The sequence below is a fragment of the Panthera pardus genome, unplaced genomic scaffold (genome assembly GCF_024362965.1).
Source record: "Panthera pardus isolate Hobbes unplaced genomic scaffold, ASM2436296v1 HiC_scaffold_2, whole genome shotgun sequence".
Classification (NCBI taxonomy): Eukaryota; Metazoa; Chordata; class Mammalia; order Carnivora; family Felidae; genus Panthera; species Panthera pardus.
The window spans coordinates 33,769,123-33,786,616 of record NW_026526765.1 but is presented as its reverse complement, the minus strand read 5'-3'; the positions used below and the strand labels follow the sequence as shown (position 1 = coordinate 33,786,616).

General features: G+C 34.9%; 1 protein-coding gene and 1 pseudogene across 2 annotated transcripts in view; both read right to left on the bottom strand.

Moving 5' to 3' along the window:
• FBXO4 (F-box protein 4) overlaps window positions 1-17,494 on the bottom strand; it is a 54,694-nt gene that overhangs the window by 14,609 nt on the left and 22,591 nt on the right. Inside the window, exon 6 of one of the 2 annotated variants that reach the window (XM_053906959.1) lies at window positions 782-2,204. The exons of the other annotated variant lie outside the window; for it this stretch is intronic. Within the exon in view, the coding sequence (XP_053762934.1) occupies window positions 2,188-2,204 (17 nt within the window). The 3' untranslated portion in view covers window positions 782-2,187. Of the gene's footprint in view, window positions 1-781; window positions 2,205-17,494 lie in introns of those variants that run through there. 2 annotated transcript variants of the gene reach the window in all.
• LOC109275861 (tyrosyl-DNA phosphodiesterase 2-like) lies at window positions 389-1,673 on the bottom strand (annotated as a pseudogene).

Here is a 17,494-nt window from a genome sequence, read left to right as displayed (position 1 = left end):
AATATGCATTTTGAAAAGTTGAAGAATTTAAAATCAGAAGGTTTCACTTACAGGTGACCAATTATGTACTATTAGCTGACAAAGACAAAGTCTGCTATAGGATAGTTGTCCTCTATTTAAATGTATATAATCATGGCTTTTTCATTTAAGATTATCTGAATTTGTAAAATATAATGAAAAGATCCAATCCCCCAACCTCAATAATCTCTTATTTTTACTTTTAAGTATTTACTTAAAATACAAACTATTTGGTGCCTGATTTTAAAAATAAACAAAATATAAAGGCTAGCCCAGAGACAATGTGGCCCTACTTGAGGACCAGCTGGCAGCTCTGAGCATTATTAAAAGCTCCAACGGTCTTGGTGGCTTTTTAAGAAGAAGTCTCATATACTGAACACTAGGTATGCTTTAATTTAAATAAACATCAATATTTAGTTCTGCAATTTGAGGACACAGTTCACAAAATAAAATCACAGTAGTGTTTTCTTCTGTTACAGTGACACAGTATATCAATTCCTCCATATTAAGCCTACCTTTCCAGATAAGTAGAAATTACATTTGCAAAATCCAGAATGAAATTACCAGAAAATGTAAAACTCTTATTTGAAAAATATTTCATAATATCACATCTAAGTTGCACAGAAGACCCCAGTGATCACTAGGAAATCTACCACAGTCCAGTTTTTCCAACCCAAGGAAGTCCAAACTTTGGGTAACAATAGGACCACTTTCTGCTGCTATTCTGAAACATATTTGATTAAAATGAAGCTTACAAGTAGCAGATATTCCAAGATTAGAGTTTATTTGTGTATCCCATGCATACTGGCAATGCCTAGATTTGTCAAAAACTCCCAGACATACAAATTATTTTTGGGTAAAGCACCCATTTGGTAACTTGGTGATCCTTAAATTTGTATCCCCTGCAAATATAACTATAGCTGACTCTGGAGCTTCTTGAATTTTCTTTAAAATCATTTTTAACTGATTCATTTGTTCCTTGGCATGCTCTTTGGTGCTTTCCACATGAGAAGTCATAAGGCAAAGTTCATTTCCCAACACAGTTGCATACACACACAAAACGTTTTTCATCATTTTTGTATTTGGAAAAGGGATATCTTGGATTTTAAATTTCACTCTCGATTTCTTCAACATTATAGCTGTGAAATATCCTTCTTCGTGACCCATAATAATCACATCACTACTTGCTCTCTTCTTTAGGTGGCTACAATATGGGGGAATAACCTCCTGTACAAATATCAAATATTATAAATATTTGAAAATCAAATATTTCAAACATTTGTAAAAATCAAATGCATAATACCTTCAGATGTGCTGGTTTTAGAACTAATGGAATCAGTTGTTTCTTTATTCATTAGGTCAACACAGGACTTTGACTTGGCTGGGGTCTGAGGGTGGCTTTCCAAAGCGTCCTCCTCCACAGGCAGCTCAAAGTACAAGTTCAGCGCTCTCTCCATCTCCCAGTCATTCTCCACCAGATAGCACTGAGCCACGGTGGTGTCACAGCTCATGACCGAGGCAAACTCCACACAGAGAGGTTCACACGTATAATTCCACACAAAAAGGTCCACACATAGAAGCCACTTCTTTGCCTCGGCCTCACCCTCTGCCTCATCTGCCTTCAGAGTGGCCTCCAAACCACTGGGCCCCTCCATTTACTTGCTGTGGGCAGACCCCTCTTCAAAATATTTTTACATTAACCATTTTTGAAGAAGAATGGCACATTTTAAATATCCCCTTAAATAGTTTTTTTTTTTTAAGTCAGACAGTATAATATCGTCTCTGTCAACTGTTTGAGTCTTTTAAAGCAAAATCAAGTTTCAAAATGAGATTATTTAGATAAATTCAGGCAATCCTTTCCTCTGTAGCATATGAAGACAAAAAAAAAAAAAACCCTTGTAGAAACCGAATAATCTTTGACTTCTATATTAAAGAAATTGATTGAATGTTGTACCTCTGAAATTCTTCACATCACTCACTTTTTAACCATATTCTCTCTTTGACCTCTGCATTTGGGAGGACAGTCTGGCCTGCTGGTAGTGTCAGATTAGGATTTCAGAGCTTTTGATCTGGAGTGCTAGTTTTCTAGTTCAGAGTTTTCAACTTCCATTCAGCTTTGACACATGAAGGATGATGTTCCCATGCATAACACAAGGCATTTTCTTCTCTTCATCTTTCTCTTAATACTGGAGGGCAAGTGAAATAAAGTGACTTTATTATGGAATTAAACTTGAATCTTATGAAATTTATTTTAAAGTAAATCATCACCACAGTAGCAAATAACTTGATGTATAGTAGTCTCCAAGTAGTCTACTAGGCAGACTCTCCCAAAGGTACCAGAATAGAAGGGCTCACAGACCAAATTAAGATAACTGAATCATACAGTTAGATGAATCAACTGAAAACACACAGCAAGAAGCAAGAGGAGAGGGGGAAAACTGGCAGAGTAAGAGGACCCTAAGCTCACCTCATCCCACAAATACAACTAGATAACACTCACCTCAGTGTAATAACCCAGAAAACAGCCTGAAGACTGGCAGAACAAACTCCACAACTAAAGGCAGAGAAGAAGCCACATCAAAGACGGTAAGAAGGGTAGACACGTGGTGGGGAGTGAAACTGTGGCCATCCATACAGTGGGAGGAGGCAGTCGTGGATGTATAGACGAGCAAGAAACAGACCATCATACCAAGGAGCTCACATGACGAAGAGGAATCCCTATAACATTTGGTTTTACAAAACTACATGTCATGTATGCCAGATTTCTAGAGTTCTAACAACCAGTGAGACTTAAGGCCTGAAATTTTAAATATCAGAGGGTGCAGCTCTGGAGAGTCCAGAGGGTGATAGAAAGCTGAGGTCCTGCCCTTATCATAACAAACAGCCTGTAGAATTACAGCACAGAAACAACAGGTTGAAAAACACTGGGGGCAAACAAGAGGGGAAGTTATTTACATATCTCAGAGAATGTTCCAGAGGGGCAGAGTTCATGGAGGGACTTCTCCAGGAACAAAGAAGCTGTCAGGTGACATCTCCCTCTCCATCCCCTTGCATAAACACATGACGACCTGCAGGAATCAGCACAATGCCCACATTCACTACCTAAATGGCTTATGCCAAGCCCTGCCCCCCACCCAGCACTTTGGCAGATCCCAGTAACCCTTGCCTCCCTCAGTCCAGTCTCTGTGGGTATCCTCCCCCAGAAGACCAGTGTAAACCTTGCCAACACCTCCTCTCCTCACCCTATTTTCTAGACCCTCGGTCCCAGTGGCAGGGGTGGTAGTAGTGGGCCCTGTGGAAGCCCAAGGTGCACCTTGTTAAAATTGTGCACCCCACCCTGGCTGGGGACTATAGCAGGCAAAGAGAGCCTCTGAAGACAACTGGACTGAAATAAAAAGTGGCCAGGACACAACAGCTGAGTGCACACAACATGCATAGCTTTAGCTAAAGTGCCAGTTTATACTGAACAGGGGTCATTGCACTGCAGGGCACTACAGAACCTCTTCTTCATAAGGCCTTTACATTTAAGACCAGGAAATGTAGCTGAACTCCCTAACACAGAGAAACAGACACAGAGAATTAGACAAAATGAGAAAACATAGGAATGTATCCCAAATGAAAGAACAAGACAAAACCACAGCAAGAGACCTAAGCAAAATGGATATAAGTAATATGCCTGATAGAGAACTTAAGGTAATGATTATGAAGATATTCACTGAACTTAAGAAAAAAAGTGGAGATATCAGTGAGAACTTTAACAAAGAAAAAACATAAAAAAGAACCAATCAGAAATGTAGAACATAATGAATGAAATTAAAAATACACCAGATGATTTGGGTAGTAGATATTTTAATAATATTTGTTCTTCCAATCCATGAACATGGAATGTCTTTCCAATCTTTCCAATTCTTTGTGTGACCTTCAATATGTTTCATCAGTGTTTGAGTTTTCAGACTAAGTCTTTCACCTCTTTGGTTAGGTTTATTCTAAGCATCTTATTGTTTTTGGTGCAATTGTAAATGGGACAAATTTAAAGCAATCCCTATCAAACTACCAACAGCATTTTTCACAGAGCTAGAACAAATAATCCCACAATTTTCATGGAACCACAAAAGACCCACATAGCCAAAGCAATCTTGAAAATGAAAAGCAAAGCTGGAGGCATCATAATTCCAGAATTCAAGTTATAATACAAAGCTGTAGTGATCAAAACAGTATGGTACTGGCACAGAAAATAGGCACATAGATCAATGTAACAGAATGGAAAACCCAGAAATGAACCCACAACTATATGGTCAATTAATTTTTGACAAAGTAGGAAAGAATATCCAATGAAAAAAGACAGTCTCTTCAACAAATGGTGCTGGGAAAACTGGACAACAACAAGCAAAGGAATGAAACCAGATCACTTTCTTACACCAAACACAAAAATAAAATCAAAATGAATTAAAGACCTAAATGTGAGACCTGAAACCAAAAAAATCCTAGAAAAGAACACAGGTAGTAATGTCTTTGACATCAGCCACAAACACTTTTCTAGATACGTCTCCTGAGACAAGGGAAACAAAAGCAAAAACAGGCTATCAGGATATCATCAAAATAAAAACCTTCTGCACTGCAAAGGAAACAATCAACAAACTAAAAGACAAGCTACAGAGTGGGAGAAGATAGCTGCAAATGACATACCTGCTAAAAGGTTAATATCCAAAATATATAAAGAACTTACACAACTCAACACCAAAAAAAAAAAAAAAGAACCCAATAATACAATTAAAAAATGGGCAGAGAACATGAATAGACATTTATCCAAAGAAGACATACAGATGTCCAACAGACACATGAACAGATGCTCAACAGTATCAGGGAAATACAAATCAAAACTACAATGAGATATCACCTAACACCATCAGAATGGCTAAAATAAAAACACAATAAGCAACAAATGTTGGTACTGATGTGAAGAAAGGAGAACTCTCGTGCACTGTTGGTGGAAATGCAAACTGGTGCAGCCACTCTGGAAAACAGTATGGAGTTTCCCCAAAAATTCAAAAATAGAACTACCCTACAACCCAGCAATTGCACTACTAGTTATTTACCCAAAGGACACAAAAGTACTAATTCAAAAGGATACATGCACCCCAATGTTTATAGCACATTATCTGCAATAGTCAAATTATCAAAATACCCCAAGGGACTACTGACTGATGAATGGATAATGAAGATATAGAATGTACAAACAATGGAATATCATTAAGTCATAAAAAGAATGAAATCTTGCCATTTGCAATGACATGAATGGAGCTAGAGAGTATTATGCTAAGCAAAATAAGCCTGTCAAAGAAAGATACATACCATATGATTTCACTCATATGTGGAATTTAAGAAACAAAACAAAGGAGCAAATGGGAAAAAAAGATATGGAGAGGCAAACCAAGAAACAAACTCTTAACTACAGGGAACAAACTGATGGTTGCTAGAGGGAAGGTAGGTAAGAGAATGGGTTACATATATAGATGAGGATTAAGGAGAGCATTTGTGATGAACATTGGGTATTGTATAGAAGTGCTGAATCACTATATTGTATACCTGAAATTCACATTACACTGTATGTTAACTGAAATTTAAATAAAAACTTAAAAAACACACTAGATGTTATGAATAAATAGCAGGCTAGATGAAGCAGAGGAATAAATTAGTAACTTGGAGGGCAGAGTAATGGAAAGTAAGCTAAGCAAGTGAGAGAAAAACAAATTATGCAAAATGAGAATAGGTTTAGGAAACTCAGCAACACCATCAAGAGTAATAACATTCTATAGGGATCCCAGAAGAAGAAAAAAAGAGAAAAGGGGGCAGAATATTAATTTGAAGACATAACTGCTGAAATCTTCCAAAATTTGGAAAAGGAAACAGATATCCAGATCCAGGAGGCATAGAAATCCCCAAACAAAATCAACCCAAGGAGCCCTACACCAAGACACATAGTAATATAAATGGAAAAAGTAGTGATAAAGAGACAATTTCAAATGCATCAAGAGAAAAGGAGACAGTTATATACAAGAAAAAACCCTAAGGCTCTCAGCTGACTTTTCAACAGAGACTTTGAAGGTAAGAAGGGAGTGGCAGGATATTTTCAAACTGCTGAAAGGAAAAAATACGCAGCCAAGAATACTCTGCCCAGCAAGGCTATCATTCAGAATAGAAGAAGAGATAAAGAGTTTCTCACACAAACAACAGCTAAAGTTCAGACCACTAAACCAGCCATATAAGAAATGTTAAAGGATATTCTTTGAGTGGAAAGGAAAGACCATTAGTAAGAGTAAGAAAAGTAGGAAACGCAAAAGCATTAAAAAAAGCGTATCTTTACAAATCATTCAAGAGACTCACAAAATGAAAGGATGTAAGTATGACACCATATACCAAAAACATTGGGGATGGGCAGTAAATAATGGGTTCAAACTTAAGTGACCATCAACTTAATACAGACTGCTATATGCAGAAGATGTCATATACAAACCTAATGGTAACACAAATCAAAAACCAGTCATTGAAACTCTAAATGAAAGGAATCTAAGTATATCAGTAAAAAAAGCCAGCAAACCATGAGTAAGTTAGCAAGAGAAAAGGTAATCAGAGAAGAACTACAAAAACAACCACAAAACAAGTAAAAAAAATGGCAATAAATACATATTTACCAATAATTACTCTGAATGTAAGTGGACTAGACACTCCAATCAAAAGACACAGGGTGACAGAATGGATAAAAAAAAAAAAGACTCATCTATATGCTGCCTATAAGAGACTCATTTCAGACCTAAAGACACATGCAGAGGGGCAACTGGGTGGCTCAGTCGGTTAAGCGTCTGACTTTGGCTCAGGTCATGATCTCACGGTCTGTGAGTTCAAGCCCCGCGTCGGGCTCTGTGCTGACAGCTCAGAGCCTGGAGCCTGTTTCAGATTCTGTGTCTCCCTCTCTCTCTGACCCTCCCCCATTCATGCTCTGTCTCTCTCTGTCTCAAAAGTAAATAAACGTTAAAAAAAAAAAAAAAAAAAAAGACACATGCAGATTGAAAGTGAGAGAATGAAAAAACATTCATCACACCAGTGTATGTCAAAAGAAAGCTGGGGTAGCAATAATTATATGGGACAAAACAGACTTTAAAACAAAGGCTGTAATAAGAGACAAAGAACGACACTATATAATAATACAGGGGACAATCTAACAAAGATATAACAATTTTAAATATTTATGTACCAAACATGGGAGTGCCTGAATACAAGAAAAAGTTAATAACAAACATAAAAGAACAAATCGATAATAATACAATAACAGTAGGGGACTTTAACACCCCACTTACATCAATGAACAGATCATCCAAACAGAAATTCAATAAGGAAACAGAGGCTTTGAATGACATACTAGATTGGATGGATTTAAGAGATATATTCAAAACATTCCATCCTGAAACAGCACAAAACACATTCCTTTCAAGTGTACATCAAACATTGGACAGAACAGATCACATATGAGACTACAAAACAAGTCTCAACAAAAACAAAAAAACCAAAATCATACTATGCCTCTTTTCTGAACACAATGCTTTAAAAATAGAAACAACCAAAAGAAAAAATCTAGATAGACCACAAATACATGGAAGTTAAATAACATGCTATTAAACAATGAATGAGTCAGCCAATAAATCAAATAAATGAAAAATTACATGCAAGCATACGAAAACACAATGGTCCAAAATCTTTGGGATGCAACAAAAGTAGTTCTAAAAGCTATACAGACCTATCTCAAGAAGCAAGAAAAATCTCAAATAAACCTAATTTTACACCAAAAGGAGCTAGAAAATGAAGAACAAACAAAACCCAAAACAAGCAGAAAGAAGGAAATACTAAAGATTAGAGCAGAAATAAGTGATATGGAAATTTTAAAAAACAATAGATCAATGAAACTTTGAAAAGATCTTTGAAAAGATCAACCAAATAGATAAACCTTTAGCCAGACTCATTTTATTTATTTTTAATTCTTTTAACGTTTATTTATTATTGAGAGACAGAGAGACACAGAATGTAAGCAGGGGAGGGATAGAGAGAGGTAGAATCTGAAGCAGGCTCCAGGCTCCGAGCTGTCAGCACAGAGCCCAACATGGGGCTCGAACTCATAAACTGCAAGAATATGAACTGAGCCAAAGTCAGTCACCCAACCAACTTAACCACCCAGGCGCCCCAGCCAGACTCATTTTAAAAAAGAGAGAGAGAAAAAGAGAGAGGGGACTCAAACAAAATTAAAAATGAAAGAGAAGAAATAAGAACCAAAACCACAGAAATAAAAAGAATTTTAAGAGAATATTATCAAAAATTATATGCCAACAAACTGAACAAACTAGAAGAAATGGATAAATTCCTAGAAACATATAACCTCCCAAATCTGAATCAGGAATATTATAGGAAGAAATAGAAAATTTGAACAGACCAATTATCTGCAATGAAATTAAATCAGTAATAAAAAAACTGCCAACAAACAAAATTGCAGGACCAAATGGCTTTACAGGTGAATTCTACCAAACATTGAAAGAAGAGTTGATACCTATTCTTCTCAAGCTATCCCAAAAAAGAGAAGAGGAAGGAAAGCTTCCAAATTCATTCTATGAGGCCAGCATTACCCTGACAACAAAACCAGATAAAGATACCACACAAAAAAGAGAACTACAGGACAATATCTCTGATGAACATAGATGCAAAAATCCTCAACAAGATACTCACAAACTGAATCCAACAATACATTTAAAAAAATCATTCACCATGATCAAGTGGAATTTAATCTTTGGATGCAAGGGTGGTTCAACTTGCAAATCAATCAACATGATATATCACATCAATAGAAGAAATGATAAAAACTACATGATCATTTCCATAGACACAAAAAAAGGATTTGACAAAGTACAACATCCATTCATGATAAAAACTCTCAAGAAAAAGTAGGTTTAGAGGGAACATACCTCACCATAATAAAGGCCTTATATGAAAAACCCACAGCTAACATCATGCTCAATGGTGAAAAACTGAGAGCTTTTCCCTCAAGATCAGCAACAAGGATAAGATATCTATTCTCATCACTTTTATTCAACATAGTACTAGAACTCCTAGCCACAGCAATTAGACAAGAAAATGAAATAAAAGTCATCAAAATTGGTAAGGAAGAAGTAAAACTTTCACTATTTGCAGATGACATGATACTATATATAGAAAACCCTAAAGATTCTACCAAAAAAAATGACTAGAACAATAAATGAATTCACTGAGTTTGCAGGATACAAAATCAATGTACAGAAATCTGTTGTGTTCCTATAGACTACAATGAAACAGTAGAAAGAGAAATTAAAAAAAAATCCCATTTACAAATACACAGAAAATAATAAAATATCTAGTAATAAACTTAGCCAAATAGGAGAAAAAGATCTATACTCTGAAAACTATAAAACACTGAAGAATTGTTTTATAGTTTCTTAAAACAAGAAAGAAGTTGAAGACGACACAAAGAAATGGAAAGATATTCTATGCTCATGGATTGGAAGAACAAATACTGTTAAAATGTCTATTCTACCCAAAGCACTCTACACATTTAACTCAATCCCTATGAAAATACCAACAGCATTTTTCACAGAATGAAAACAAACAATCCCAGAATTTGTATGGAACCACAAAGGACCCCAAATAGCCAAAGCAATCTTGAAAAACAGAATGGAAGTTATCACAATTCGAGACTTCAAGTTATATTACAAAGCTGTAGTGATCAAAACAGTATGGTACTGGCACAAAAACAGACATATAGATCAATGGATAGAATGGAATAGAATAGAATAGAATAGAATAGAATAGAATAGAATAGGAAGCAAGAATAAAGAATGTGAAAAAGTCTTTTCAACAAATGGTGTTCTGGAAATTGTTCAGTTACATGCAAAAGAATAAAACTGGACTACTTTCTTACACCATACAAAAAATAAACTTGAAGTGGATTGAGGACCTATATGTGAGACCTGAAACCATAAAAACCATAGAAGGAAGGACAAGCAGTAACTTGAGGCAAGAAAAATAAAAGCAAAAATAAACTACTGGGGCTACATCAAAATAAAAAGCTTCTGTACAGCAAAGGAAACCATCAACAAAACTTAAAGACAACCTACTGAATTGAGAGAAGACATTTTCAAATGACACATCTCAAAAAGTGTTAGTATCCAAATATATAATTTCTACAACTCAACACCAAAGAAAACAATCCAATTAAAATACAGCCAGTCATTTCTCCAAAGAAGACATACAGATGTCCAACAGACACATGAAAAGATGCTCAACATCACTCATCATTGGGGAAATGCAAACCAAAACAACAATGAGATATCACCTCACACCTCTCAGAATGGCTAAAATCAAAAACACAAGAAATAACAAGTATTGGTGAGAATGTGAGGAAAAAGGAATCCTCAGGCATTGTTTGTGGAAATGCAAACTGGTGGAAAACAGTCACTGTGGAATATAGTATGGAGGTTCCTCAAAAAATTAAAAATAAAACTACCCTATGATCTAGTAATCACACTCCTGGGTATTTACCCAAAGAATACAAAAACACTAATCTGAAGGGATATATGCACCCCCACGTTTACTGCAGCATTATTTATAATAGCCAAACTCTAGAAGCAGCCCAAGTATCCATCGATAGATAATGGATAAAGAAGATATGGTGTGTATGTGTGTGTGTGTGTGTGTATGTATATACACATACAATGGAATATTAAGCCATAAAAAAAAACAATGAAATCTTGCCATTTGCAACAACATGGATGGAACTGGAGAGTATAAATGCTAGCAAAATAAGACAGGGAAAGACAAATACCATATAATTTCACTCATATATGGAATTTAAGAAACAAAACAGCAAACAAAGGGAAAAAAAGAGAGAGAGAAACCAAAAACAATCTCTTAATTATAGAGAACTTACAGATGGTTACCAGAGGGGAGGTGGGTGAGAGGATGGGTGAAACAGGTGAAAGGGATTAGGAGCACACTTATCTTGATGAGCACTGAGTAATATATGGAACTGCTGAATCACTATATTGTACACCTGAAACAACAAAACACTGTATGCTAACTACACTGGAATTAAAATTAAAAATGTTTACATTAAAAAAAGAAGAGGAAAGAAATGAGGTTGGTTAATACACTTAGAAGAGACTTCAAGCAGGATAAAGGTACCATGCTACCTGAATCCTGTGTTACACAATGTTCCTATGTTCTCTTTGTCTTTCTCCCCCACCACGACCCGCCATTATCTCCCTCCCCCAACCTCTCTTTCTTCCCCTCCCTCCCCTCTCACTTGCTGGCTTGCTACCCCCCTCTCATTCTTTGTTATATCAGCCTTCTCTGCTTACAATACAGTTATAAGGACCAGAGTTAAAGGTGAGAGAAGTGACTCAGCAGATGGAAGGTACCTGGAGCCAGCACTCACTTGCTGATTTAGATATCTAGAAGCAAATATTCCTGGTCAGTAACAGTCCCAGCAAAGGATATTTGTGGCCAAATTGGATGTCAATAATGGATGGCCAATTTAAGGACATAACTGTCTTGAATATTCCATACCTCATGAATGTCAAGTGCCTATTTGTTCCTTCCATCCCTCCCTATATTTGTTCAGTACACATAAACACTACTTAATTTATTTATGCCTAACATGTCCCACAAGTTACACACTTTAGTTTTATTTAAGAAAGACTATTCTTAAACAGTGCAGTAAATATAAACACGATTATCAAAATAACTATAATCATTAACACACCAGTGGATTATTCTTGTATTTTAAAAATATTGAGGGGGACCTGGGTGGCTCAGTCGGTTAAGCATCTGACTTCAGTCAGGTTGTGATCTCATGGTTTGTGAGTTCGAGCCCCATGTCCACTGTTAGTACAGAGCCTGCCTGGGATTTTCTCTCTCCCTCTCTCTGACCCTCCCCCACTTGCTCTCTCTCAAAATAAATAAACTTAAAAAAACAAAATTAAAAATGTTAATTGATCACCCATCATATACTAATGACTGTTTTGGGTGCTGGAGATAAGACAATCACTAAAAGAAAACTAAAATTCTTACCCTTTCAGAGCTTACATTTTAGTGAAGATGCATGGTTAAGGAATACTACATCACATGTGCATGGGTATGGATATCTGCATAAGCATTTACACAAGTGTATGTGTGAGTACTTTTACATGCAAGCACGTGTGTGTTGCACACACTTAAATTTTTATTAACCCAGTTTGACAAGTACAAAGTGACAAGTCTAGGAAGTATTTGGGTATTGAGGCTAACAATGAATTACATTATACTTTCTCAGTGTGCTGTGTTCCAATGAATATAGAATACATGAGTGTGAGTACTGGCTCTGTCACTTACTATCTGGGTGTCTACGGACAAATCACTTAATCTTGATGAACCTTGCACCGTGTATATACAGTATCTCTAAAGACTTAATGAGATAAAATGAGGAACATGGTGGATACACTAGAAAACCATGCACAAATATAAGGGATTCTTCCATATTATTACCCTGACTTTGTGAAGTAAGTAGTACTGGTATTTATTGATATTTAGTGGTGATTTTTTTCCTATGGTCCCAAACTAGTAGGTTAGATTTTTATTTTTATTTTTTTGCTTATACTCTACTCCCTAGGTTTAAATTTATATTTTTCTGTACCCAAATCTTCAGGTTTAATTCTCTGCTCTTTAATAAAGATATGAAAACACATGGAAGTGCAGGTGGTAAAATTACATAAAGAAATGTATCATTTTGCTTCATTAAGTCCCACTTCTGGTTTTCATCAATAGTTGGTAACCACCAAAGTTGCAATGAAAATTACTAAACCTGTGCTCACTCTATCTTCTCAACTTCACTCCTCCATTCCATTTCCCCCACATTCTCCTATAACCTTTCTATTTGAAACCTGTAAGAATGCTGTGCTCCATACTGAAAATTTTTAGCAACTCCAGGATTTACTTGCATCATTGCACAAAAAGGCATAACCTTTTGGTGCCACATAAATGACAGCAAGCAAAGCAGTACTGTCTTAATTCATTAGCATTCACTTTGCAGCACTAGACTCCTAATTAAGAGCTTCATAAGTATTCATATTTATTCAGGCTATTCTACACTGTATTTGCTATATTTGGTTAGAAACATTTAGACACATTAACTGTTCTTCCAGTCAGAACAAATACTTCCTGTATTTGTGGATAAGCTAATTGATAACTGTCCTTTGTCAAAAGCAAAATACAAAAACATATTGTTCCCATTTTCAATTTTCCTTTATTTCCTTACATAAGTCATTGTATTTAGATTAGACAAAGAAAAGTGATTATTCTAAGAGTGAACTTTTGAATTGGATTGTTAGCTTCTTCCAGTGATGATAACATCCTCAAGTTATGCTGGTAAATACATTATAGAAAACTATAAACCTGAGAAGTTTGCACCTGTGATAAAGAAAGTGATCAGATGAGGGAAGGGTGACTTGAAGCTTCACCACCTGAATAATGGTTGAAGAGCTGATGGATGATTACTTCAGAAGAAGGATTTTATAGGCTGGGGAACAGCTTTTGTTAGAACATAAGAGAGAAGTTTGATTTACCCTATGTTGTCTCAAAAGACACAACCAGGACCGATACATAGAAACTAAAAGAAATTTTAGTTCAAAAAAGGAAGAGCTGATCAACAATTATATTTATTCAAAAACAACATGATCTAATTTTGGAATTCCACAGGGCAGTGGGGCCACCACTAGAATATTCACATGTATTCTGAATACCATACAGATCAGAGACAATGAATAAAACCCCTGATCACCCAGTGCGCCTGTGTGGCTCAGTCAGAAAGCAACTGGTTCTTGATTTCAGCTCAGTTTGTCATGATCTCACAGTTCGTGGGATTGAGCTCCATTTTGGGCTCCACACTGTCAGTACAGAGCCTTCTTGGGATTCTCTCTCTCCCTCTCTCTGCCCCTCCCCCACTAGCACTCATGTACTCTCTCTCAAAATAAATAAACCAAAAAAAACCACCCTCTGATATCCCATGCTTACACCATGACTAAAACAGAATAATACTTCAATTTCAATGTAACTAAGGTAAACATTCAGAAGCCAGAAGAACCACCTCTGGAGTCCCCTGTAGAGCAGCAAGTAGGCACTTGACATGTGGAATACAGACATAATCATCTTCCAAAAGATGAAGCCCCACCTCAAGGCAGAAATGCTGAAAATAAATCTGCTACCTGGATGTTCAGAGTTCTGGTTATGGAGAATTGAGAGGGAGGGCCTTGAAAGTGGATGCCATCAGGTTGGGAGTTGCACCCCTTCTCAAGAAGAGTGGAACAACTTGGAAGTGGGAATGGCCTTGTATTCTCATGGATTTGGGGAATAGGGGAAAGAAGGAAATAAGTAGTAGAAAGTAAAGGTTTTACAAAAACAAAATAGAAACATCAGAAGGCAGCATTATCCTCTCTCCTTTGGCCACAAAAGAATGTAGTAGACATTAATTTAAGAACCTGCACTTCATCATACCAACAGAAGAGGGGACTCTTGTGCTAACAAATCTAAAAAGTCACCAAACTTAAAACTTGCTGGCCTAGGAAAATGTAAGACATTCCAAAATTAACAGAAAATAGAAGACATCATCCATACTAAAGGTTATTGTAACAGAAAAAAAAAAAAGAAAATAAAACATTTTAGATGAAAATAATTCCCCCAAACAGCCACAAAACAGAAAAAGTGTAACCAAAATATGCCAGTCTAAATTAAATACCCTTAAACAACCATTTGCTGTTTAAAAAAAAACAAAAAAACCTCAAAGAACATATTTATTTAAAAGTTCAAAATAAAAATCAACATAAAAACAGGAAGGTGTAAAATGAGAGTTGACTGAACTCAGAAACAAAATTGAAAATAAAGAAAAAATCACCTATAAAGTAAAAGACCAAATTGGAAGACATCACAGGAAATATAGATTAGATTGAGAATGTAATAAGGGACATAAGCAAAAATTAAAACAAATGAAATAAATAAAATGACATAGATAAAAAGGATCAAAAGGATAGAGAAGATGGGAAAGAAATCTAAAGATCATTAATGAAAATAATAGTACCAAGATGACCATAGAAACAAAAACATAAACACAGAACATGTAAAATACATAATATTTAATATATAACATATAATATTAAAAGTATTAAATAAGGAACATTAAAAATATATAGACAACATAGAAAAGAAATGCAATAAATATATAACACACAATAAATATTACTTAAATATATAATAATTAAATCAATAAATAAAAATGAACTAACTCATCTATTAAATAAAAAGCATTTTCAGATTGGCTTATGTAGCAAAACCCAACCGCTAAACAAACCCAAGGGTTAAATAAACAGACCCACTTAACACAAACAGATTCAGAAAAGCTAGACCAGGGGCACCTGGGTGGCTCAGTGGGTTGAGCGTCCAACTTTAGCTCAGGTCATGATCTCACGGCTGGTGGGTTTGAGCCCTACATCGGGCTCTGTGCTGACAGCTCAGAGCCTGGAGCCTGCTTTGGATTCTGTGTGTCCCTCTCCCTCTGCCCCTCCCTCGCTCATGCTGTCTCTCTCTGCCTCTTAAAAATGTATAAACGTTAAAAAAAATAATAATTAAAAAAAAAAAGAAAAGCTAGACCAGATAAATCCAAGTGAATAAGAAATCTTGACATTCCACACAGGATACTTTAGGCTTAAAAATATTAAATAAGACAAGAAGCTTACTTCATAATGCTAAAGGATCTAATTCACAGTGAAGAAACAATGGCTATGAATATATATTCACCATATAATGCAGTAACTTCCTTAACAAAGTATAAATTACAGAAAACACAAGACAAAACTATAATAACAATGGGTTTAATACTTCACTCTCACTGAAAAAAAATCAAAAAAGAATAAAAAACATTAAAATATAGATAACATTAAATAAAGTTAATAATGTTTAAATAAACATTAAAGATAAAGTGGATCTTACTGACACATGTAAAAAAAGAACATACTTTCTTCTCAATACACATAAAGCATTCAGTAAATTTGACCACCTATAAGCTCACCAAAAACTGTTGTACATTTCATAAAATGAAATTAATATCACATTCTCTGATTATAAAATAACTAGAAATTAATTAAAAACAGAAAACAAAGACTTTTCAATGAAATACCCTTCAATAAAAATGTTTAAACCTTCTATTAAATAATTCTTTAAAAATAGAGAAATAAAAATCAAAATTTCTAAATTTCTAAAGAAGCTTGATAATAAAATCTCTACATTAAGGAATCTATGTAATACAATAAAAGCAGTGACAGAAGAAAATGTATAGCCTTAAACACTTAAATCAATAAACAAAAATAATCAAATGAAAGAATAAATGAAAGAATAAAAATAATCAAATTCCCAACAAAGAAAGTTAGAATAAGTACAGTAAAATAAACCTGAAGTATAAGAACAAAAATAACAGCAGATATTAATGAGGTATAAAAAAGGATAACAAAATGCTGCATAAATCAAAATACTAGTTCTTGAAAAAATAAGCAATAGTACAAAGTATTAACTCTTCAAGGCGGGGGGGGGGGGGGTAGGAGGAGAAAGCATACAAATACAAAATAAGGCATGATAAGGAAAAATTTATCTTGAAACAGGATTTATTTTAAAATCATAAGACAGTAGTTTATAAATACCTATGCAAATAAACTGGAAAAATCTAGATAAAATAAATAATTTCTTAGGAAAAACTGAATCCTATAGAGAAAGATTAAACAAACCAATTTCCATAGAATAAGTAGAGAATATTAGCAAAAAACTTTACTGTAATAAAGGAATCAGAACCAGATGTTTTCACAGAATAATTCTACCAAAATATCAAAATCACATGTTCTCTCAATACTACCTAAACTGTCTCAGAGAATAGAAAAAAGAAAAATTTTATAATTATTTTTATGAAGCAAGTATAACACTAATACATCAACTTAATAAAGATATTATATATTTTTTAAATTCTTATGAATTCATTTCTAAATATTGAAGCAAAAAACTAATCCTAAACAAATATTAGCAAAAGATATTAATACTGTAAAAGAAATAATACAGTATGAGGCAAGAGAGATTTATCCCAAAATTGTAAGGATGGTTCAATATTTAATTTATTTTACCCTGTAAGTAATTTAAGAAGAATCATATGATTATCACCATAGAAACTAAAAAGGCCTCTGACAAAATTTGACACCTATCCCTCATTTTTAAAAAGCACTTAATAATATTTTTTGCATATGTTCTTAACATGATTATTAAACATCACTCCCAAAGCCAGTATCTTACATAATGGGAAACTTCTGACAAGAAGCATTCCCACCAGGATGAGGAA